Consider the following 26,345-nt stretch of genomic DNA (forward strand, 5'->3'; position numbering starts at 1 on the left):
CGTAGGTACATAAGTTACGATTTTGTGTTTTTTTTATATTTACTAAGTACAACTATGGCATCCAAACGAAGTAGAACCGACTCTTTTGCTTTAAACAAGAAGAGAAAAACACATTATCTTTGGAGTGAACATTATTAAAGACTACGATGCAAAAATAAAAATTTGTGATAAATCACAATCGCTAAAGCGACGACGTATGATCTACCGGAATCGACAGTCAGATCAATTACGAAAAGTACCCCGCAAAACTGTACCCCGACTTACGCGAATTCGACTTACGCGGATAGCGCTCAGTCCCACCTATCGCGTAAGTCCGGGGTATTACTGTAAATAAAAATGAATGTTGCTAAGCGCATAATTCGAGATGGCTCGACCAAATCGGCTAATTTTTTTTATTTGTATGTTCCTTAAGGGCCATGGAAGGTTTTAATACAAAAATATTAAATAACAAAAAAAAAATTTACTATAAATTTTTGACAGAACGAAGTCTGTCCGGGTAGCTAGTTATATTTTAATTACATAGTACGTTAGCAAATAAAGTATTACTTCAAAATGAAAACCACAAGGTCCACAAGTATTTAAAAAAAAACTAATGCTAGAGTGCCTGGCTGCCTGGAGTGGAGCTAGGTCAATGGAAATTACCTAGCTAAAAATAATACTAATCTGTGATGGAAATCAACCAATTGACAAGTGACATTTGTGTTGTTACGTTTACCAAATTTTACTTGGTTATTGGCCGGCGGAATAAAACACTTAATTCGTGTTATATTATTTATTAAATTGAAACAAAAATGAGCGTAAGTTTAATAAATACTTTGCTTAATAGAAAATTTAACATTTCAATTGTGAAGTGTATTTAATTTCATAAAAATTCTAGTTGGAAATCGAGTCAATGGTGCGATATGCCTCGCCTATCAACCCGGCAGTGTTCCCACATCTTACGATGCTGTTACTTGGTATTGGGATATTCTTCACGGCGTGGTTCTTCGTCTACGAGGTGACAAGCACTAAAGCATCCAGAGACCTGTTCAAGGAACTTTTGCTCTCATTAGTAGCCGCCTTGTTCTCTGGATTCGGAATCCTCTTTTTATTATTATGGGTAGGCATATACGTCTGATGCAGTAGTTAAGTATTTAATGTACCATTCCTCTGTAATTACATTTTGTATGTTTTAAGAATAATAAATGAAACTATCAAATAATTGAATACTAAATGTTTTTTATTAAGCTTTATCTTAAACATTAAAAACATTTAGCAGTTTAAGTTTTTATCTTTTTTATAATACTTAGTCAATACAGTATAGTAATTTGTTGCTTTATGGTTAGTTTGAGAATATATACAAATCAAAAAAATTAACATATATTTTTTTTACTGCCAAATTGATTATTATTACAAATGATTAACAAATAAAATATAACTATTATAAACTTTTAACTTATAGTTTAAAATTTTAAATATACTTTTTTATTTTGGATTCAACTTGATGATATACAAAGTTTTGGTAGTCAGTCATTAAGAAACAGACGTAGAATCATTAGTCAATAAAAAAAGTAAAGAAATACTGCATGCAAGCAATTTACAATTTTATCTCGTTTTTATTTAAGTACACATTCATTTGTTAGACATTCTGTTCTAAATATTTCTTTAAGTTAGTTTAATACTAACAATATTTAAGTATTCAGACTCAATTAATGGGAGTGATAAAATTTCTACAATAATATTAGTTATATTTTAAAATGGTATCAACTCAGAAATAGTTTTTGAGCTAGGTGATAATAATACAGCCTGTACTTTCCCATTGCTAGGCTTTGGTCCTTTCTCTATCTATGGAAAGGGTTTGAGCTTAATCTCCACGACGCTCTACTGCATGTCGGATAATAAATTCCCTTCTATGAGTAACTATTGCTATTAGGGTTATGATAACCAGGAACAACAGCTTTAAATACTCTCCAAGGCTAGGCGGTGAGCTACAAAGATAATGGAAGGATCGAGAATTTCTATCAACACGCGACGCCCTTGGTTTCATGCTCCGACGCCCTAGGGCATCGCGACAGACATTTCGGGAAGCCCTGCCCTACTCTATAAACAAATTCAAGCTCCTTACTTACTCCGATTTTTCATTAACATCATATTTCAACCACTCTTAAGATATATTAAAAAAACCTTCCTCAGGAGTCACTGTCTATTGATAAGAACCACATAAAAATTCGTTCTATAATAATTTTGGAGTTAATCGGGAACAAACAGGTGCTTTATTTTAATGTTGGTAGTAATTAATATAAAAATGATTAATTAATGTTTTGCGATGAAATTTTTGTTTGGAATTTTAAATTACTTGACCTACGTTAATTACTAATTTAAAAAAAAAGACCAGAATACTTCTGCCTCAGCGATTACCGGTAGTGTGACACACGTCACCGGTTCACTGTCACTTCAACTAGCGGATTCTATGGGCTCTCGGTTACTTCCATTCTCGCGCAGATAATCTCATTTGTGATCGTATCTTTAAGAGAGACTCCAAGCATAGCTCGTAACATAGCTCTTTGAGTGACTTTGAAATTGTGGAATAGTCTCATCATCGATATCCACATCTTAGAATTATAACTAAACCCGTCAAAACAGGCGACACGCATTGCTCGAAGTCTTTTATCTTCGAGCATTGCGAACTTTTTGAAGTCTCGGCGAAACCAACTATATTCTATCCAGCCAAACTGACTCTTTTGTATAGCCTAGATAGACATTCTTTACAAACACGTGGTCACAAAGTCACGGGTATGACTTGTTTTTGTTACAAAACTTTGGTGTTGTTCAAATTCTTACTGACATTGACCTATTGTGAGGATTCATTTAGGTCGCTTAGCATATGACCTATCCCCAATGTCCCCACAATGATGATGACATCGTCGGCGGAAAGAAGATAAGAAATGTATTCGCCGCTGACATTGATGTCACCCCCTTTGTTTCCAAGGTTTCGAGAAAGAGACTTGACTACTTTACTGATTTCGCTGGCGGAAAGTGCCTGCAACTCAGTGCACACACCATTTTCACCTCATTGTTGGTTTTCTCTATAGTTCTAGTGGTTTCCAGTTAATTGACTTGATATTGCAGTTCCTGTTCGATGGCTATCTCACCACTTTGTTATCGTTTTAAAGAGAGGATTCTCTTAGAGCACCCACGAGAAAAGAGTCATAGTACCTTAATATTATGTAGGTAACAAATTCATATCAATATGGACGAATACATATAACTACAAACCGACAAACATCAATTTAGTGTGCAAATATCTACATTGCCTTAAGCGGCCCTTGGCCGAAAAAGTGCGACGACCGCTGAATTGGAGTATTAATTTTATTATATAGTATAAATATTGAAGACTTACAATGATATAATATCATACACAATTTATACATGTACGTTAACATGTTGAGAAACATGAATGCTGAATTATTTATTTTACAAGATATAGAATTTACTAGTGATATATTTTATTTATTTATTTACGACTAAAGTCTCTGTTGGCGAACTCCGTGCTAAATGGCGTTGGATTGAAGCCGAAATTGTTATTATGAGTTGCTACTGGCCGCTCGAGCTGTAAATAAATTGAATAATATTAATAAATTAAATATTTTACTGAAGTTATTGTAAGTTAAAAAGATCGGTTTTTAATTTAGTTGTATTATTAACCGACCTCCAAAAAAGGAGGGGGTCGTCAATTCGTCTAATTTTTGTATGTATCAGAACTTTTGACTGGGTCGACCAATTTCTATGTTTTTTTTTTAATCGAAAGGTGCTGCGTGTCGTGTGGACATTTAATTTTAATTGAGATCTAACGATTACTTTGCGAGTTATATTTAATAATGCGCATTTACTCGGCTACTTTATCGTTTACCTACGTTGTATTATATATACCGCACAACTTTTCACTGTATACTGATTTTGATGATTCTTTTTTTAATCGAAAGCTGATACTTGTCTTTTAGTCCCATTTGAATTCGAGATCTGATGACTACTTTTTGAGTAATCTTTAGTAAAGTATTTATACTTGATTATTTTTTCGCCTATTTACGTTGTATTACTTGTCGATGTAATTGAAGTAGGTTTTTTTTTCGTTTGCAAGCAAATACAATTATGTATACCTAAAAACCGATAGAGAAAATTCCTTTTTTTCTGAACACTGGATATACTTTTTTTTGGGTCCTAAGTAAATTTAAAAGAAAAATACCACAGCTAAGGGTGAACAAATGACGACTGTAATTTTTTATGGGCTTGAATATTATTTGTTTAAATAATCATTTCTTTAAAGCTTTCATTTGAGCAAATTCGAAACCTAAATAATTTTGAATACATATGTTGCTGTTACTTCTTTCTGTTAATGTTTGTTGTTTAAGAAATATAATTAGTAGTAGTACTGTAGTAGTAGTCTAGTAGCTAGTAGTAGTCCTCTTTCTTCATATTTGGCGTGAACTTGTGGTGGCCTACGTCCAGCAGTGGACTGCGATAGGCTGAAGTGAGTGGGTGAGTTGCAGACAAAATTACATTGTTTCTGTACTTACTTTTTCGTTAAACATATCTTGAACGGAATCGTTGTCAGCTGGAGGGAAGTAATCGTTGCGGAACTGCGGTAAGTCTTCTATACCGATGAGATCCGAGTCATCTGATTGTTCACTGTGGATTTTATTAACATGTTTTGTATTCATATTAAGTATTGCTGGTAGTTCTTTAAAGGAAACGTATATTTAGGGATAAAACTTTTCAAACGTCTGTTAATCCGAATACATTTTTATGGAAACCTATCAATAACTTTCGTTTTAAATCGAGTCGGAAAAAGAGGCTACATACAGAGAATTGTCCACAAACTCCAAAAGATGACGTTTGAGACAGAGGAAATAGTATACAACAATTGATAATAGATATATCTAAGATGGATGAACATTCTTGGTTTGAAGGGTCTGGAAAAGTTCTAGAAATTTCTTAAAACCATTTTGTACAATCCATTTTGTAGTCTCTAAGTGTGGAATTTTTCTATACTCATCTTCATGCTTCATACTTTTACTGATGATAGTATAAACTAGGAATACGTATCATGATAAAAAACTTGATATATGTCTTGCTATAATACTTTAATATTTCGAAATATTTTAATATAATTCGTACTCAATTGCAACTGTTGTGTCAAATGCTACTGTTGTATCATGTTACTGCAAAAGGGATAAAAGCTATAATACCTATAAGCGTCGAAGTCTGGGGCTTTAATGGCTTCATTCCAGATCGGATTGGAACCCTCAATGGCGTGCTTGTTAGTACCGGGCGCCTTCAACACGAGTCGGTTTAGACCAGATTCTTGCGAACCGTACTTAGTCATTGACAGCGCTTGAAGTCGACGGTTTAGCCTAAAATAAATAAAACATTGAGACAATCGCTGCTCAACATTGATTTTAAGTAATAATAAGTATAATTATAATACGTTATATTCCTGCGTTAGTGGAAAACTATATTAATTATTATACATATAAAAAGGAAAAAGAAAACAGAAAAGTAAGAGTTCCAGTTAAATGGAACTTCAATTCTAAATCGACAAACGAAAAAAAAAATTGCTACTTATTATAATTGAGAAATTTCATATTCATGTACAAAAAAACGGGACGCTCAATGTTCTCGAGTTATTATAAATTTGAATGCACTCACGCCCTAGTCCTAAAGATGTAGACGACGAGCATCACGAGGCAGAGGAAGGCCAGCAGCGCGCTGAGCGCGGCCAGCGCGTACACCGCCTGCTGGGCGCCGCTCGCCGGCTCCTCGGGGCTGGCGGGCGTCGTGAAGTCGCGCAGCGACAGCAGCTCCGTGCTCAGCGTGCGCTGGATGGCGCGCAGCAGCGTGCTATCGCTGCGTAGTCTGTCAATGGTACCATGAACTCTATGTCGAGGGCCTTTCGTTGTTCCGTTTTATATTTCACCATTTGTTAAATGGCAAATGATAGGAAATATCGTGAAGAATAACATGAAAAGTAAAGCATTACGAATTCTATGATATGACCTCGATAACTGTGCTAATTAGAAATAATTGGAATGTTGAAGTATGGAAAAAAATTAAACAAAACTGTATGAGTCAAGTAAAATTTTGATACTATTTGTTCTTAAAATCTGAGCGGGGCATAGCATAGTATGTTTGGTCCATTACGTTTGTTAAAATATTCATTATTAAAAAAATAGTTAGACATAATAGAGAAATATCGATATAAAAAATATATAAATAATAATATAAATATATATATAAAAAAAGGCATGGGCAATTCAAAGCACGTGGATGTTCAGCGCAAACTTGGGGAGGCCTATATCCAGCAGTGGACTGCTATAGCCTAAAGTATGGAAGTTCATTAAAAAAAAAATCACTATCATTATAGTTAATATTAGGTCGACTCACTCTTCGATGACGTCACTGGTGACGGGAATATCATCCCTTATAAAATGCGCGCGCACCTCCACCATATCATCGCGTACGACGCCGTCAGTATCCGTGAAAGGTAGGATCTGGTCAATGTTGCAAGTCATCGCGAAGCCCGCGCTAAACGTCTGCGCTATCTGTTGAGAAATCCAATCTGTTTTGATCAGTGGTTCTTAACCATTGGTCTGAGAAAGCAACCGAAGTAGTCCGCAAATGTAAAGTGCAGAGCGAATAAGCCCCACAAGACTATAACAAGTAGTTCAACTACTACTACTACTACTAGGGTTAACTTAGTACTCAAAATTTTACTAAAATAGCAGATGATGATCCGTGGCAATATATACATTTTGACAAATGATCCCTTATCACTAAAAGGTTGAGTACCATTAATTTAGAATTATCTTTGCACTGTCTATATTTTTGTCCATTATTAGATTGTGCACCTTCCCTCGATATACCAATTAATAAAAACACGCGTCTACATCGGAGCCAAACAATAAATATTAATGCTATTTCATAATTTTGTTCTTTGTAGTTTACAAAGTAGGCCTATTCGCATCTTACGATTATTTTAACTTAGTGGGTACGTTAGTTCTTGTACTTGACTGTTTATTGTTCTGGACTTTTAAAAAGTCCAGAAGAAGTCAAGTAGCCTATTAAACAGTAAAGTAATCAAATTATTCTATTACTAGCAACCTTTGTACGAGATACCTGCAACATTTTTTATTCATATAAATGCTAATATACGTGTGATAGCCAATATTTGGTTTAAATGATCAAGTTGACTGGAAATCCTATAATACGTACTTTTAGAAAGCAATTTGTACAAGAAATAACGAAATGAAAAAAAGAGTTCTAACTTACGAAGTCTCTGTTTGTTTCAATTTCTTGCAAACTATTGACAAAGGTGAAGTACACTCTGTTCATGGAGGAAATTAGGTAGATTTTAACTTCAGCAACATCTTGTGCATCGTCTGAAAGCGAAAAGTTTTTAATAGACATTTTCTAAAAACCTATGATTTTCTTTAACATTGGATAGCGAGCAAAAGTAAAATAAACATAAATTATAAGAATTATTAAAGAATTGCAAAAATGTAATTCATCAATCATCACCATCACTTCAGCCTAATACAGTCCACTGCTGGACACAGGCCTCCACAAGTTCGCGCCAAAAATGGCGTGAACTCATGTGTGTTGCCCATAGTCACCACGCTGGGCGGGTGCGTTGGTGACTGCAGGGCTGGCTTTGTCGCACCGAAGACGCTGCTGCCCATCTTCGGCCTGTGTATTTCAGAGCCAGCAGTTGGATGGTTATCCCGCCATCGATCGGCTTTTTAAGTTCCAAGGTGGCAGTGGAACTGTGTTATCCCTCACGACACCCACGGGAGGAGAGGGGTATTCTAACTAAAAATTAAACAAGCAAAAATGAAATTAATAAGAAGAAAAAAATTCATGATATAATGTAGAAGATTACCTATGGCCAGTTTCCTATTTTTATATAAAATGTGAAATATTTTGAGGGTGTAATTAGGTACATCTAAACTCTTCTTATTTGGTTAGTTTTAGTAAAATTACAATTATAATTAGGTGTATTTATTTTCTTTATAATTAGGTTATTGCGATATATTTTTTACGATTGGTGAAACGTATCTAAATGGTGTTTTTGATCATCATCAAAAACGTTGACAATTCTATAAAGTTTTTAGAAAGCGTTTCTGTAGAAACGAAATTTTAGGGGACACTGTTTGCAGAAACCCTTTTTTGTCTTTTGGACTATGGGACAGATTTGTACCAATTTAGTTCAGTTGTAGCAACTCACGGGGGTCAGTGGCGATCACGTTGAACTCGAACATGCCGTGCATGCTGGCGGTGGGCTGCATGTTGAGAGTCAACACGCCCGTCTCATTATTCAGCACGAACGCCGAGTTGCGTACGTTCTCCAGACTCTCGTCCACCACCATTGATGACATGTCCATACTGTACGTAATGGGCAAACCCTCTGAGTGGGTCGCCTGATGGAAAAAATTTCATTTTTTACAGGCTTCAATAAAATCTCAATTAAAATAAAAAATGATTTTATTTAAACGGGCTTCAAAACCATCTTTGAATAGTCACACCGATTTGGAATGTAGACTCTGCAGAGAGGAAACGGCAAGAAACCGCAATTATCTACTCTTTAAAAAAACTGATTTATAATACAAAATTGGTAATATTTTGCATGAAATACAGCGTCATTAAATCTACATAATTATCTCGTGATTAATAATAATGTACAGATAGACGGATGACGGATGAGAGACGACGCGTTGACGCGACGTTCACAGCACTGGTTTGTGGCTGTTGCACTGGCGGTTGCGGGTTCGATCCCCGCATAAAACATTTGTATTGGTCATACAGATGTTTGTCGTGGTCTGGATGTTTGTGCAGTCCTTTTGGGTCTCCCAACAGTACCTCGGAGAGCACATTAAGCCGTCCGTCGATCCCGGTTGTTATCGTATACACCTGATAGCGATCATTACTTATAGTAAGGAATATATCCGCCAACCCGTAGTGGAGCAGCGTGGTGGATTAAGCTCTGATCCTTCTCCTACATGGGGAAAGAGGCCTATGCGCAACCGTGGGATATTATCATGCGGAGGAAGTCACCAGTGACTATATGACGTCGACAACGTCGCTGAATTATCGGGAGTTTCAAAATAACAATCGTCATTTTCTTCCGTAGAATCAAAAGAGTTCATAGCGACTGTGAAAGCTTAAAAGTTTATAAAAATATTCTTAGATAGCTTGAATAGGAACAACTCTAGTATTATTGTAAAAAAAAAATAAGGTTTTGTCAAAAAATTACTGGTTATATATAGTGTCTAAATGTGGTACTTGATCTTAAAATAAATACTACGATGCAATACTTTACCCGGACAGTAAGCAGTTGTCTGTTAGTCGAGTCCATGGTCGATATACCAGCTGTGTAGACTCGTCGTTCGAAATATGGTCGTGGGTTCGCTTCTCTGACCTGTAAATAAATGTTTTGTCTTACAATTTACTGCAACATACACTCACACATAAACATACCTACACACTTATAAGGTCATCCAATGTAGCTTTAGAGTTACTTATGTACTATTGAAATATATAAAAATATGGTACGCAACAGGGTTTAATTGCTGTTGCTGGATATTCTTTTGTTAAGGATAAGAAGGTCACACTTAGACTTTCAAGTTTCACTAAATAACCTAAGTACCAAGTAACCTAGGTACCCACGGTTTCACTCGCGTTAATTTGAGAAAAAAGTAACACATAGCCTCAGTAAATGGGCTACGCAACACAAAAATTATGTTTCAATTCGAACAAGTAGGTACTTTCTGAGATTAGTGTATTTACTAAACTAACTAACAAAGTTTTCTGTTTTATATAGTATAGACGTTTTATTTCTATCTGGACGGTAGGTGCGCGGGCGCGGTAAATCCGAGTTTAAGTCCCAATGTTACGGGAATGCCGGCAATTGATTCAGCTGTTTCGTAGATTAGCCCGGACAAACAGAAAAGCAGACGGACAGACAAAAATTTTAAAGCCATTAGTTTGTGTTTTAGTAACGTGTAAATAAACATATACACTTGAAAAAAACATAGTTATTTCGAAATCACAGACATACAACTTAATTTTATTTATACCTATGTATAGATAAAATCACACCTAGACTCTACTACGCTTTACTAGCCCAAAAAATCTTTGTGTATTCAATACTTACATTGACTGTTACAGTGAGGACGGAGTCTCCGGGGGCGCTGCCGATGTTTCGAATGTTGGCAGCAGCCACTCGCAGTACGTGAATTTCGTTCCTGGTGCGGTTTAAGGCCGTGGCGAGTGACAGAACATTGCGAACTTGGTCTAACGCGAAGTAGCCTTCCTCATTGCCACCTGATATAGAATATAACATACAATTATAAATTGAACTGGGCCATTTTAGAATGGACAATTTTTTAGAAATAGAAAAGTTTTTGGAAAATTGAATTATAAATAATTGCTTGTTCGTACATCGACAAATAATCGTTACATTGAGTTAGAGCAGAAAAGGATATGTCTTGTTCAAAATTGTGTTTGCAGGCAAACGAAGAAAAACCGACTTCAATTATATCGACAAGTAATACAACGTAGGTAGACAAAAAAGTCAAGTAAATACGCATTATCAAAGATTACTCCAAAAGTTATAATCAGATCTCGATGAAATTTGAATGTGACCACATGATAAACATCGGCTTTCGATTAAATTAAAAACCTTTAAAATCGGTACACCCAGTAAAAAGTTATGCGGATTTTCGAGAGTTTCACTCGATTTCTCTGGGATCCCATCATCAGATACTGGTTTCCTTATCATGGTACCAAACTAGGGATATCTCCTTTCCAACAAAAAAAGAATTATCGAAATCGATCCATAAACGACGGAGTTATCCCCGAACATACATAAAAAAAACATATATATGGTCGAATTGAGTAACCTCCTCCTTTTTTTGAAGTCGGTTAAAAACCTGTAACAGCCTCCTGGGTAGGATCATCAACGTATTTATTTATTTATTTTATTTCAAATTTGCATCAACAAAATGAAAACCATTATATTTAAATTTTCTCCTACATTATAATCTTGCTAAGTGTCACCACAATTATAGGTACAAACGGCGGTTCCCGGTGACAATATGAATTTACATTATTTGCGATGCTTTTAGTGTTGCAAGCGTCTATAGGCTACGGTAAGAGCTTACCATCAGATGGAATAAAGCTTGACACACTACCGATCACATTTAGGTGAGACTACATGACAAGCACAGCTTTCGATTAAAGATATAATCATAAAAATCGGTACAACTAATAAAAACTGATGAGGTAACACATAAAATGGTACAATCGAATTGATCGATTGACTATCTACTCATTTTTAAGTCGGTAAATAAATACAATATATATATATATATATATATGTATATATATATATATATATATATATATATATAAATTGGTTTTAAAAGCACTTCCGAAACGTAACATTGTACTAACAGACACAGTAACTTATTACTTACCAATGATGTTGTAAAATATATCATGGCAATCGTTCTCGCAACGGTAATTTTTCGGGTCTTCAGCGTGTGGTAGCTCGACCGATTCGGTCAAGCCTACTTCACTTTCTGGAAATATTTATTAAATTTTAAAGAAAAACCATAACGATATGTGGACGGTACGGTCTAACTTAATGAAAAATTCTCAAGTAGACAACTTTTATTGGTTGGTGTGGCATTGAAATTGACAATCATCACTTCAGCTTATCGCAGTCCACTGCTGGACATAGGCCTCCACAAGTTTGCGCCAAAAATGGCGTGAACTCATGTGTGTTGTCAGTCGTCACGCTGGGCAGGTGGGTGGGGGCCGCAGGGCTGGCTTAGTCGCACCTAAGACGCTGCTGCCCGTCTTCGACCTGTGCATTTCAAAGCCAGCAGTTGGATGTTTATCGCACCATTGGTCGGCTTTATAAGTTGAAAGATGGTAGTGGAACTGTGTTATCCCTTAGTCGCCTCTTAAGACACCCACGCGAAGAGAGCGAGTGGCTATATTCTTACTGCCGTAACCACACAGCTTGAAATTGACAATGACTAAAGTATAACTATGTCTCGATAAATGAGAAATTTAACGTCTTGTGGGAATTCAGAGATAAAGAAAATGTGACCATATCAAACCATCTGTTACTATATAAAAAGATATAAATAACGGTTCAGCAATAAAACTACTGCATAAATACGTAATAAATATCCATTTCCATATATAAATTTCTTACCAACAAAACCGACGGTGACAGCGTTATTGGAAAATATCGGTTCACCCTGCGTCGGTACGAACACCGCATTGAGAACCACTGCCGATGACAGTGGTCCCGGGTCTGTACCGCCATCCGTTGCACGAATATTTATCTAGAAAACAACAGCATTATTTCATTTTATTTGTATGACTAAGTCAGCAAACAAGCGTACGGCCCACCTGATAGTAAATGGTTTCCGTAGCCTATAGACACATGCAACACCAGAAGCGTCCCAAGCGCGTGTTTTTTACAGTTTTAGCAACATTTATAAGATTTAGATTTTTTTCTTTGATAGGTTTTCATTTACTGTTGTTAGATAATTTAAATGGTACCTGAAACTCCCTAATGTTTTCAGTGAAGAGTTCCCTTAAGGCGAGCCTGCCCTGATTTGCAGAAACTTCCATGACGTGGAAGTATTGTGACGCTGCGTCTGATGAAATAAAATAAATAAAAATGTAGATATTTAGTTACGTTACTAAAATTTTTAGAAAACAATAAGTAGTTATCTTGTACCTAAGCTTTCGCTTTGATTTGTTTGACTTATTGTTTATAGTTTGTCGTTAAAAACGTTATTTAGTACATAATCTTGATATAGTAGTGCGTGTGATATAATAGTGCGTGTACCTACATACGTAATTATGTTTCATATTTTTGCACCTCTACTTTTAATTGCAGATTATTTAGAAATGTTCATACAAAAAGGTTGCATGAGAGATATTAATGCTTTTCCAATAAATCTGTATGTACTGCAAGCGTTATCTCTTGAATTTTTATTTTCTCTTTTTATAACATTTGTAAGTGTATAGTAAGGATTAATTTTATATACATATATAACGGTAGACTCACCATCTCCAATAATATCGAAAGTCACTCTCCCAGCCTCAAGACCGTCTTCGTCCGTAGCTTGAACGAGGTCTAAGTAATCGCCGTTGACGAGCATCAAGAAACCATTAACCACAGCACGCTCCTGATGACATTAACACACAAGCAATCCAGCTACATTATGTAATTTGAGAATACGTTTTATTTGTTTGTAAGTGGCGTAGCGTAAATTATTGGCGCCCGGGGCCTACCAAAACCTTTGCCTTTACTAAAATTATGGTAACGATTGTATAAAGTTTTTACTAATTACAACTATTGAGAATGTAGAATTACTATTGCGCTTCGATGGCACTCGACTTGATCTCGTTTTCTCTCTTATGTACTTTTACGTCTGTCGATAGGTAAGATTTATTTTTTTTTACAAAAAAAAATAAACTGTGGTGATTTTGCCGCCCCCTTTCATGCGCTGCTACGCTACGTCACTTTCGTCTGTCTATATAATATCTTTACCTTAATCTATATAGGTATATAGTAAGTAAGAAATTCATTTTAAAATTTTATCATTACATGATATTTTATTCTAACTAAAAGATACTTCCCATTCACTTTTTCATTTATTTTTCTCCTCTAATTTATTAATTAGCCTTTCATCAGAAAATAATAATTTTCAGATTCAATTTAAAATACCTAAGATGCATGATTGATGACAGAATGTTTATTACAGAAATTCTATTTATTTATTTAAGATACTTGTAAGGATAAATTAAACCTATCTACCTTTGCAAGTCGAACAGTGGTACCGTCCCGCGGGAACACGAAAACAGGTGTATGGAAATTGTACGGTTGGACGATAATTTCATACGTTTCTTCAGAATCTAAAATTGGGTCTCCATGATCATGAGCCTAAAAAGTATACAGATAATATAGAATATAATTATAGAATGGACGAACTTTTACAAGCTTTTGTGAGAGATACTAAGAATACATATTTCAATGAGGTATCAAAATCAGGCACAGAACACGTCTCGTTTTAAAATTTTAAAATCTAACCAATTATGAAAAGTTTAGTATATATATTACTTTTGTCTATTAGCACTCACTCGAATGGTAATGCTGTAGGTTCCCCAGTATCCTCTCAGGTCCATAGCAGTCTCTAGCTCACCAGCAACGTCAAAGCTATTCCCGGTCGGGAAGACGTGAATTATTTCGAAAAGTTTTGGGATTTCGATGTCTCTGTTAGAGATTATGAGGTCTGTGATTTCGTAACCAATGCGGGAATTATTCGTGTTCGGTTGATCGCGATCAGTTGCCTGAATATTTGGAGAAAGCCTGTGTCCCTGTATTTAAAAAAAAGATTACTTTTGATTTTTAAACTTTATTACATAATATAAAATAAATATGATAAAATAATAATGTATTTTAAATATTATACATACAGTCACGACAATGTCCACTTAACAAAAATTGAGAAAGTTTGACTGGGAAGGCTTAATGAATTCACCATATAGCCCTGATTTTGCACACTTAGACTGCCATCTGTTTCGGTCTCTTCAGAATTTTTCAGGTAGTGTACAGTTAACATCAAGAGAGGACTGTCAAAACTATTTATCCCGATTTTTTTAATGAGAAGTCCCTAAATTTCTACACCAATTGAATCCTATTAATACCATGTAGATATGGTCATGATACGCGGCAAGTAATCGAATAAAATGGTACATACGAGTATATTTTATAATTAATGTACATAAATTTTGTGAACCTTGGATTTCTATATACAATACAAAGAAACTTTTTCCCCGACCTAATATTTAACGCCAGACCGATATGATTTAAACAACGCACATAACATTATAATTGACTATAGAATTATAGATATGTACAAATGCTAGAAAGTGTAAGTTACATTCTTTTGATGTCAAATTATTACGGATTTTCGAAATTTTTTCTAATTTATTACATGTTCTAAAAATTATATAGCAAAAGTCGAAATGCAAATTATAATTTACCATTTGAATGTTTTCTGATATGGACCAAGATATTTCATTTCTCGACGGCAACACTGGAGCATTATCGTTGATATCCAGCAACACTACCTCAACTTCTGTTGTGCCCTGATTTCTGTTACCATCTGGAGATAGTAAAGTTTTATTTAGTCGTTTATAGAACTGCTATGTTTCAGATTTTGTTACATTTGCATTCAGCCTGTAACATCCCGCTGCTGGGCATAGGCTTATTTCTCCATATAGGAGAAGGATTGGAGCTTAATCCACCACACTGCTCCACTGCGGGTTGGCGGATATGTTTTATAACTATGAGTAACGATCGCTATCAGGTAATTATAATAATAACCGGGACCGATGGCTTAATGTGCTCCCCGAGTCACGGTGAGGAGACCAACAAGGACAGACATCCAAATCGGAAAGAAATATTTGTAAAAATACAAATATCCATCCCGAGCGGGAATCGGACCCGCAAACGCAACTTGTGTGTGATCAAATAAATGTTTTTTCTTTCTTCCTTTCTTTTTTTCTTTCTTTCAAATCGTTGGTGTTTTAGGCGACTACTCGCATGACTACACCAGTAGTTGTTGCTCTTATTAAACTTAATATAATTTTAAAAGTATTTGCGTGTAGTTGCGCCTAGGAGTTCGCTGTTTCACTATTTTAAGAATAGTGAATAAGTAATGTTAATAGTACAAACCTCCTTCCGAATAAAAGTTATCAATGAGTGTAAGGAAGATCGTGTGCGTGGGCTCGTCACCGTCGCGGTCGAGAGTCTCGTCAGCAGTAAGGTCCACGTACACGCGGCCCGTGTCCAGATCCACAGAGAAGAAGCTACGCAGGCGCTGATTCACCGCGTAGTTGATCGAGTAGCGCACCGTTTTGTAGATTTCTGTTAGAATTGAATGCTCAAGGTGTCTAGAGATGTATGAATGTTAATCTATTGTCATGTCATAAGTTGATCAATTGCAGGTTTAATTTAAACTCGTTGACTTTCCAAATGGTAATTCGGTATTCTATATATATAAAAATAAATGTTTATCTGTAGGTCCTTCATAGAATCGTAAACTATGCATTTGATCACGTCATGATCTTTAGCAAAGTGTTGTGCATGAGCCCACAAAGGTTTCTGAGACCAAAAAAATAAAAAATTAAAAAAGCGTAGAAACGCGCGCAGAGTACAATTAGTATTTTCATAAAAAAAGCGACTGAGACGATCTGAGTGGTAAATAGATTTTAGCATATAAGTTTTAGATAATAAATAGTTTTAATTGTTACGTTTATGTCTTCTACTAATTTTATATTCGTTATATACACATCTAATTCATTAGGGGTCGTCCATTAATCACTAGATGTTTTTAACAACTTTTTGAGCCCCCATCTGGTGATAGTTGATAAAATTTTGGAAATATAAGTGTCGTGGCAAAAATGTTTAGACTGACACTAAGTTTGTAGGGTATTTGATGACTGTTTGTACGACTTAGAAATCGGGCGTTCAACGAAAAATAAATATACGTTATATATTATTGTTATATGTTATTGTAGCCCATCCAACGAACTCCTTGTAATATTTCGCGATTTTTCTGAAACCCCTTTCTAGTCTCACGTGGTTAATGGACGACCACTTATTTATTTCAAAATAATTTTAGATTTACATTAATCATTTCGACATAAGTATATAAAATAGTTGTTTACCATCTCTGTCAAGATCTTCCGATACTATAGTGACTACTTCATCACCAGTCTTCGCATTTTCAGGTATATACACCGTCGTATCGAATCTGTCCGTCTTAGCTTCAGGGTTCTTGTTGTTTGTATCGATTATTCGTATAGTTAGCTGTAAGATTTAGTTTAGTGATTTGTAAATATATTATGTGAATATTAAGACAACCTGAGCTGTATCAGCCGTATTGACGTTTACACGAATGTTTTAATAGAGGTAATAACAGCTGACTGGGGCTGAAGGCATCGGTCATCAACGGACTAGTACAAGGGGACGAAAACGGTGTTGGAGTATGGATATGGCTATAATAATTTAAATTATATGTACATATATAATGTCACGAATTGGAAATAAAACAGTAAAATAAAGAGTTAAAATTGTTCTGACGCTATATAGCTTAGATGAGACGATCTGCTCCTGTTGCAAATTTAAATTTTTTGATGCCAATAATACCTTTAAAAAAGTACATAACTCAAAGCATATACTCAGCTAGTTATACTCACGTTTCCTAAAGTTTCCCAGCTGGTTTCATCTGGTGGACAGTTGTTTTCATCTTCTACGATACACTTATCGCTTGCTATCACAGTATAGTAGAGGTTGTCTCTAGGGGCGTCAGCATCGATTGCTCCATCTGCGTCCACTTGTATCTGTCCTGTTCGGGAGTCGATCTTCACTAGGTTGTTTGGTGTGTCTTGTTTGGGACTAGACGCAATTAAAACACCCATAAATAATTTATTGAAGATATCAAGATGATATGGTGGAATTTAACGAAATTACAAACTAAAATAAGTTTCTTATAAATGTAAAGAAATAAATAAAAAAAAATTAAAGCTAGGTTTTGCGTAGGGCATGGAAGGAAATTTCTTGCTTAAAATTCGAAGTAACAAACAACCTTTCAGAAGACTCACTCACTTTCACGTCAAACATCCCGGTTTTCCGCAATGCTCATCCCAGTTATACAGAAGACTACCGTCAATTCAATACTATTTCCAGGCAGTTTTTATTGATAGCGGGAACATTAACGCAAACATCCATAGGCTATGATAACTTCTTAGAAAGAGACCGTAGGCCGTCAGACCGTAGATTTTCTTGGCATTCCATTGATATACAAAAGTTAATGGTTTGTACGCTATCAACGTTGAATACATACCGTATAGTGTACTGCACTTGGTTATACAGAGGACCATCAATATCAATAGCTTGTATGGAACCGATTATGGTGTTAGATGCTGAGTTCTCTCGAACTCTCAAATCTTGGGTCAGCGTTCCGTCGACCCATTGCGGGGCGTTGTCGTTCATATCCACTATTGTAATAGTGTATGTCACTGTTGAGGTAAAAATATTTTAGTCTTTGATTTACCTACCGTGGAAGACTTAAACGGAGTTTTGAATTACATAGTAAGTTTTTAAAGTACCTAAAGATGAAATAAATAGAATCAAAAAAATAGAATAAAATTCGCGTTAAGTAAATAGTGACTCCTAGTTGTCACTCAGTTTGAGCATGCCCTTTGACCGATTATATCAATTAGAGTGCCTTGTTCATATTGACCATTAAATGGTAAATGTAAGGCTCAAGGCAGGCGTTAGTCGAGCAATTTTAGTACATTAAAAAAAGTAAGGTTTTATATAATACGTACATTCATCGTAGTTTTGTCCAATCTCCGTGTTACGGTCTACCACTCGTACGGTGAGGTACAGCACATCATACTCCTCGTAGTCGATTGTAACTTGATCACGGATCTCATTAACGAACAGCCGACCCACAGCGGAACGACGATTATTTGGATCCGGGTACTCCGTCTCGATGGTGAGGCACCTGAAAGATAAGTCTGTAGCGACACCTATCTCACCACATATCAACTAAAAACTGACGTATCCTACATCGCGATATTAAAGTTATGCGAGTGATTGACCATATTTGCAAGAACCCGACAGCAATCGTTAGGGGCAATAGGCCACTCCGACCAGACGCGTGTTGTGTTGGTGTTATCCCTTTTCAATGGTGGATGAGGAACTTTACACTCTGTTTCTCAAGCCCCCTAAAGGTCCATTGATATATTTTTACTTAGTGGAATAGGATAAATTTTATTTTCGTAATAATAAGTTTTCTGTCAGAAAAAATTACATGCATTTATATTACAAGAACTTCGATCGATGTTGCGGAGATGGTAAGTGACGTCACTGCAATATCTTACAAAAATGTTTATCTTTAGTGGATCTAACAGAATCTTCAGTAGGATAAACACATCCTGCAAAGCGGAATATTAAAATAAATAAAAATAAAACTTACCCATGAAATAGCGAAGAGTCAGCTTCTCGACCTTGTTTGGTCGCGTAGGAAGTTTCCCATATGATTTCGAAGCTCAAGTCAGCTGTAGTATCGGGATCTGTTGCTGTGATTTCTTGTGATTCTTGGGTAACCGGGTAACCTTTCGGACTATTTTCTTGCAATTGCGGACTACCTCGAGGCTGTAATAACGAAACAATGAAATTGTATATTTTATTAATTTAAGTGTATTTTTATAAGTGTTAGCTAATAAGCGTATAATTCTACTAATGTTAAGCGGCTATCGAGCTTATCTCTGAACCTCCCTACGTGCTCTGGCCATGTTAGTCATCACAAAAACACATCACTATTAGAGAGCAGCATTATCAGCTGTGACTGTGTGTGTGAGCTGCACCAATTTTGCTCAAAATTTGAGCAGGATACATCCTGCTGTGCCCTAACTTAATAAAATCTAAAGTATCTGAAACCAATCCTTCTTGTTTTGATCACTTACAAGACGAAGTGTAGGTGGTACATTGTTGACGTCCTCCAACTGAATCACGAGCTGTGCCGTGGCAGTATTAGTGGTGCGTATTGCCAAAGTATCTTCAGCTTGTATCTAAAAAATTTAGAAATATTTATACGAGTAATAAACGAAATTATTTTCAGTCATACAATAGAATTCAAACAACTGTAAATGTTTGAATATTATTTTTCACTTGTCTCATTTATCCTTCATTCACTTGGGTTGTCTGGAAGAAATGGCTGAATAGCCATCAGTCCGCCCACTGTGCTTCACAGTCTGTAATTGTCTTTAAATATGTATAAATAAACAAATAAATTAACTATAATTCGGCAATTTTATGGGCAGATATATAATCTCATATAAAAGTATATGGTATTCAGTGACATTTCTTGTCTCACCTGAACAAGTAGCTCATTCTGTCTTTGATAATCAAATGCATTGTCATCAGCAACGTAGATATCACCTGTTTCGTTGTTTATGTTTAGAATATTCTGTGCTATGCCCATTATACGGTGTCTGCAAATCAACATATAAAATAACTATGGGTTGTTTTTTAGAGTTACACAAGTTTATATCATAATAAAACAGAGAAATATATTCTTAATATCAATGAAACGAGCTATATTGCCTAGAAAGTTTTATGACTGACTGTTGGAACCACATTTCAGCATTATTAATGCCAGCTAATTGAGTTACGAGTGAGTAATGAGTGATGACGCGTTGGCACAACGGTCACAGCACTGGTTTGTGGGTGTTGTGTTGGCGGTTGCGGGTTCGATCTCCGCACGTATCAAACATTTGTATTAGCCATATAGATGTTTGACGTGTTTGTGCAGTCCTTGTGGATCTCCATACCGTGTCTAGGAGAGTTCTTTAAACCGTCGGTCCCGGTTCCTTCTCCTACATGGGGAAAGGATATTATAGGTTGAAGCAAATTGAGGTACGAAAAAGTTTCTAATCATGTCTCTATAGGTACGGTTCACTATTGACAGATACATTCTGACTGTCATACATCGTCTTTAAAGACATATGGACCAATGACTCCACCAGCCCATAAAATGCACCAAACAGTAATTTTCTATGGATCTAATAGTGTTTCGACAAAAACTTGTGTATTATCACTAATGATCCGCTCTGAAGGACGATTATATTGGCCACAAAATGGACAAAGTGCACGATAAGTTTGACGTCAAATGTCAATATTTACAAGCGTTGCGCTGGTGCAAGTCTATCCATAATGAAATATTAAACAAAACTAAACAAAAAGCAACTATCAACTGTTAAACGGGTTGTCATTAAGCATTGTGTAAAATAGTCTGAATACTTACACAACCGTGTCGCCTATGTCTCTATCTTCAGCTAACATTGTTCCAATATGAAAATCCTTGCCTTCAGTTTCCTTGAATGTTACAGTTTTAACGCTGGTAGTAAATATTGGTACCTCATCGTTCCAATTTTTCAATGTTATGTGCACGGTAGCGAACTCAACAAAGTTTGGATTGTCCAAATCGGTAGCGACTACCTAAGAATATATTTATTTTAGTAAATAATCATTATAAATGAATAAGTGTTTGTTGGTGTAGTTCTATATACAATTTCCAATTATATAGTGAAAGATATTCTAATTACTTAAAAAATTTCAAATGTTTTAGTAATTGTCTATTTTTCTATTTTTGATTTTTGACTATAATATAAAAATAATTATTATAAAGTTACCCTTAGTTCGATATTTTGGAACGCATGTACTTCATAATCCAGCAAGCTGTGATTGGCAGTGCCCATAATAAATGTCTGCCGCTGGTAGCCAACCTCGGGTTGTATAAAAAAAGCTTCTTCTGCGCCAGGAGGATGCACGCTTTCCAGATGCACTCTGTACCGTGCGTTTTCACCCTGGAGAAAGGAAATCACCGTAGAAGTTCCTTTTAGTATTGACTGACCTTACCTTTTTATAGTTCTACCTTGGTATGGATAGCTTCTTTAAGTATTTGTTTTTTACAGTTTTTGTAGAACAAGTAATGATATAATGAGCAATTTTTTTAATAAAAAAGACTACTAACGGTTCTACGCCCTCCGCTATCTAATTTCGCAGTTGTTTACGTTGTTATTTATTTATTTAGAATGTGTATAAAATTTACCGTATCTTTATCGTGAAATCCAAACTCTTCCTCAAAGTATAAAGTCTGTGGTGTTTCTTCATCAATTTCTATGGAGTAAACGTCAAACAGTGGCTTCGGAGATTTGTTATTCACGTCCCTTATGATGATGACGACATCATTTTTTTCCTCAAACACGATGTTTGCAACCGACTTGTAAGCCACAATTTTAAGCTCGAATACTTCTCGTTCTAAGGCATCTCTGTCTATTGGAAACACGTGGAATATTCCACCAAGCTCACTATCATCTATTGTTGTTATGTCGAAGTATTTTTTGTCATCTACAAAGAAAATTATATCATTTTCATTGTATATTTTATTGTACTTTTATTATTAAATATTTATAATTTCGTTTAGTTAATAAGTTTAGTGTGTGTTTTGTTTAAAAATACAATTGCTGATTATTATATTTTAATAGCCTGTTGATGTTAAAAGAATATTAAATTTGGAAACGAATAGTAAGTGTATTAAAAAATAAAAAAACACATGTAAGTATATATCGCTTCATCGCATCGCTTCAGCCTATAATATTCCACAGCTGGACATAGGCCTCTTTCTCGATATAGGACAGAGTCCCAAACTTATTTTGTCTACTTTGAGAATAAATTATTTTATAGTGCCCCCATTTTTTCACCAACCTAAAAAACCACGATAACTTTAAATTAAATTAATTGTTCCGAGCTATATTAGCGGAGATTAAACATTAATTCTAAACGAGACTTTTACTATAACCACAAGAGTTAATTTGAGACCTGAGCGCAGTAGGTAGTACACAGCAGCGCTCAGGGTCTCAAGTTAATTCTTACGGGCTACACCTGCCAATGAGAATGATTATTGAAACGCAACTTTATAGTATTTAGACAGAGTATCTTTTATTCAAAATAAAACAAACATAATCGATTCTTATAAAAAATCTAATGTAAAGGATAATTTAAATCGCCCCCAAGCCTCTACAACACGTCACCATTTTTTTCTGGGTCTCACCCACAAAAAACTGCCACACAACACAAGCCCACAAGGGGGCGTTATCGCCTACTTTGGGAAAGGCTTATGTAGGAGAAGGATCAGATTCGATCCCCGCACATGACATACATTTGTATTGGCAATACAGATGTTTGTCGTGGTGTTAGTGTTTTGTGTAGTCCTTGTGGGTCTCTCTTTCACTCGCCCGCCCGTCGGGTCGTGCTGGGCTCCCTGGAGCTTTGCTCGATTGCTAGATGTGATCCGGCGTTGGAGAGTGGACTTTTGCCTGGCCTGAAGACTTGCTGGGCTTGGAGTTGAGACGCTCCTGGGCCCTGTGTACCCATTTCGTAGACGGTAGACTGGTTGGGCGTCCCTTAAGTGTGATGGCTGGGGGTCGGGAGACTTTCGGCTGGCTTGAGACCCCACACGTCGGGAGAGCAGGTTTTGTGGGTGCCACTCCTCTAGGTGCCAGGGCCCGATTGCTCTCAATCGGGCCAATCACCGGGCGAGGTGGTGCATGCTAGCGCGATCCCATCTCGCTCAATAACGCGTCTAGTTCAATAACGCGTTTGCTAACTATAGACTATAGTCTATAAGCTACGGTAATCGCTTACCATCCGGTAGGCCGCATGCTTGTTAGTCGTATGATAAAAAATGTTACCTTCATCAACTTCAAGTCTATAGTAAATAGGTCTTCTTAGGTCAGTATCACCGTCTATGGCTCTAATGGTGAAGTTTGCTTCTGTCATCTCGTCTAATTGCTGAACAGCGAATATGTTTAGCCAGCGAGGATTACGACTGTCCACATTTTGTACTCGTACCATGACTGGGGCGGTATGGTTGTTGCGTTCAGAATCCTAGGGAAAATTTCTACGTTTTCGATCAACAAGTTACGTTTACGTTGTGTTTACATTTGTTATTTGTTTAAAATTACATTCGTACCTAAGACAAATGTATCTAAAATATTATGTTAAAAAGTGCTTACATAAGGCTCATTAAATAAAACGGAAGTTGAATCTTTACTCAAGTTGTATGCTTAGAGACTGACAACTATAAAATATATAATAAACATTTAAAACATAACTTACAAACGCTGTGATTCTAAAACTATGAAGAGCATTGGTTTCAAAGTTTAGCGATCTATTAAGACCTAGGGTTATGTTCATCCGATACAACTGGCCCTGTATAATCTGAGGGCTGATGTAGAAGACTTCGTCGTCATCCCTGTCACTTTCTATTTGAAATGTCATAGCATTAATACTGATCGCACCGTCCTCATCAGAGACCTCGTAAGTGCAGTCGGTGAGACGTGGTTCTCCGTGCTCCTACAATCAAAATACGGTTCTACATTAACTGAATTTAGAAACGAATGTAAAAGTAAGAAAGATACTTAAAATTACTTAGAGTAAATTGACTTAAAATGTAATGTTATTATTAATGTTAGATATTCCTCAAGAGCTGACGAGTTTATACTGTTTAATATTTATCCGAAAGAATGTTAAAAATTTGGAATAGGATTAGTGAAATAGTAATAAGCATTTAATATTTTTACGTGGTGAAATTGATATTTACTTTTAATAAACTTTCGAACGATAGCTCATCACTCATCATTATCACTTCAGCCTATCGCAGTCCACTGCTGGACATAGGCCCCAACAAGTTCGCCCCAAAAATGGCTTGAACTCATGTGTTTTACCCATAGTCACCACGCTGGGCAGGCAAAACGATATCTATTAAGTGGTAATGAGATTTTATTCCTAGATTACAAGATTACAAGATCAGTAGTGAAGTAATTACTTACAAGAACCTCGCAAGAATTTACAACGTGTATTATAGGCGGGTTGTCATCGATATTGACGATCTGTAAGGTAATGGATCCCTGCACACTCTCCCCGGGAATCTCAATTCTCAACATGTAAAGACGCATATTTGGCGTTTCAAAGTCCTGCCTAAAATTATATTAAGATCATTGAATTTTTTTAAAGAAACCTTTTTAAAGTCATTGTCAGTTGAAACGGGTAGTGACTAGGCGCTAAGATAAAAGAAAAATTTAATCCGCATGAAATAAGAAGGTAAGTAAGGATTAAAACGAAATTCTCGATTAGTAAGGAAATGTCCCTTAAACATTTAGAAGCAAAAAGGAAAGAACAACGACAGACGCTATACAGCATCGTATTTATAATATTTAAGATTTTATTTATATGTATGTATTATTTTAAGTGTTATTTAGTTAGTTTTTGCAGACAAGCCTACAATGCATTAAAAAAAATTGAAACACGGTTGGTTAAATATTCAGCTTTACAATATTAATATAGATAAGAATAATGCTTTTAATTTACACTACCGTTGAGTGATGTACAGAATCCACTCGTCATTTTCTTTTCTGAGCTCTGGGCCAAGCATTGTGAATGATCCAGACAAGAGAGGACGGATGATATCTGGTGTTTCCGATCCTTAAAAGCGAAAAATTGTTGTAAAAAGATCATCTCAAAGTTCTTGTGTGCAAAAGTGTTGCTTAAACAAAATATCTTTTCAAACATGCATTGATTTTCAAGATTTTTTTATTAACCTGTTTTATTAGCTCAAACTCTTTTATAATTATATAATTTTAGAGGTGACAAGCCTAAAACACATACTGGTTGTGATTAGACGTTAATTCGTATATGGTATATTTGAGGATATCGTCCCGGTATGATAAGTCACGAGGCAATGATTTAGCCAGTTATCTTGGGAGACTGTAGCTTTCTAATTGTTTCACTCATACTGTCAAAATTGGTTCAAGTTCTCCAGAAGTTATTAAAATACTACTAATTACATAATATAAAACCGTTGTTGGGACATCTTTTTAAGTAAGTGTTTTAGCTTATTTTTTTTACGTGGGGAAAATCTTCGTGGATACCCCTCCAGCGTGGGGGCACCGGGAAGGCGTTATCCATGTAAGCAGTTATCCACCTTGCGTGATGGGATCGCGCTAGCATTCGCCACTTCACCCCGGAAGTAAGTGTTTTACCTGTGTCAGGATTTGATAACAGACTATTTATGGCGTATTACTAAGTATACCTCTATAGTTTAGTTTTGCTATAGGAACATCTCCTTGAATCTCTTCATGCATAAAAATGATTTGAACGTTTGAAGTGTACTCCCCCATGGACACGTCATCTCTCTCCGGTGCTGGGATAAATGGTCTGTCAGCCCATGATGTGCCTGTTTTATTGAAAACATAAATTAGATTACATATTTTGTATGTTTTGAGCCGTAATATTTTAAATCCTGTTTCTGGGTCTGCAAAAATATATAATACAAAGACAAATGCCTAGCCACTGTAAATTTCTGTATGGCCTGTACAAAAAATGTCGTGTGAGGAGTCGAACACATTGAGAACTAGGAAGGCCTTTGGTCCCTATTTTTACTATCATTGTTTCGGTGCACTTTATAATTATCTGTCAACCCGCAGTAGCAGTGTGTTGGGAGAAGATCAAACAAGGGTGATGTTAAAGAAAACCAGGCTGTTTTATGTCATAAATCAAACATCAATAAACACTTATTATGTTTACCTTCATAATCTATTTCAGGTAAGTTATCAGGTTTTGGCCTCCTTGGAATGTCCCTCAT

At 35.9% G+C, this 26,345-nt stretch overlaps 2 protein-coding genes across 2 annotated transcripts; one reads left to right on the top strand and one right to left on the bottom strand.

Annotated features, from left to right (window-relative positions):
- The first annotated feature begins 661 nt into the window (after positions 1-661).
- Positions 662-1,213, top strand: LOC123658111 (transmembrane protein 258). Its single transcript, XM_045593578.1, has 2 exons — positions 662-797; positions 878-1,213. The coding sequence occupies exons 1-2, from the start codon at positions 792-794 to the stop codon at positions 1,115-1,117; spliced, it is 246 nt and encodes an 81-aa protein (XP_045449534.1). The 5' UTR covers positions 662-791; the 3' UTR covers positions 1,118-1,213.
- Positions 1,214-3,330: 2,117 nt separating this feature from the next.
- LOC123658121 (cadherin-23-like) lies at positions 3,331-26,345 on the bottom strand. The gene is made up of 33 exons (XM_045593588.1): positions 26,288-26,345; positions 25,794-25,937; positions 25,078-25,186; positions 24,535-24,682; positions 23,822-24,058; positions 23,395-23,590; positions 21,753-22,051; positions 21,334-21,507; positions 20,946-21,139; positions 20,016-20,133; positions 19,606-19,710; positions 19,116-19,294; positions 18,463-18,641; positions 17,976-18,150; positions 17,329-17,527; positions 16,798-16,939; positions 15,803-15,994; positions 15,109-15,230; positions 14,203-14,439; positions 13,880-14,005; positions 13,127-13,247; positions 12,613-12,710; positions 12,260-12,392; positions 11,511-11,615; positions 10,187-10,356; positions 9,353-9,451; positions 8,261-8,453; positions 7,306-7,415; positions 6,421-6,578; positions 5,686-5,892; positions 5,226-5,390; positions 4,554-4,665; positions 3,331-3,589 (listed from the first exon to the last, which is right to left on the bottom strand). The coding sequence occupies exons 1-33, from the start codon at positions 26,343-26,345 to the stop codon at positions 3,494-3,496; spliced, it is 5,100 nt and encodes a 1,699-aa protein (XP_045449544.1). The 3' UTR covers positions 3,331-3,493.

Source organism: Melitaea cinxia, chromosome 11 (assembly GCF_905220565.1).
Source record: "Melitaea cinxia chromosome 11, ilMelCinx1.1, whole genome shotgun sequence".
Classification (NCBI taxonomy): Eukaryota; Metazoa; Arthropoda; class Insecta; order Lepidoptera; family Nymphalidae; genus Melitaea; species Melitaea cinxia.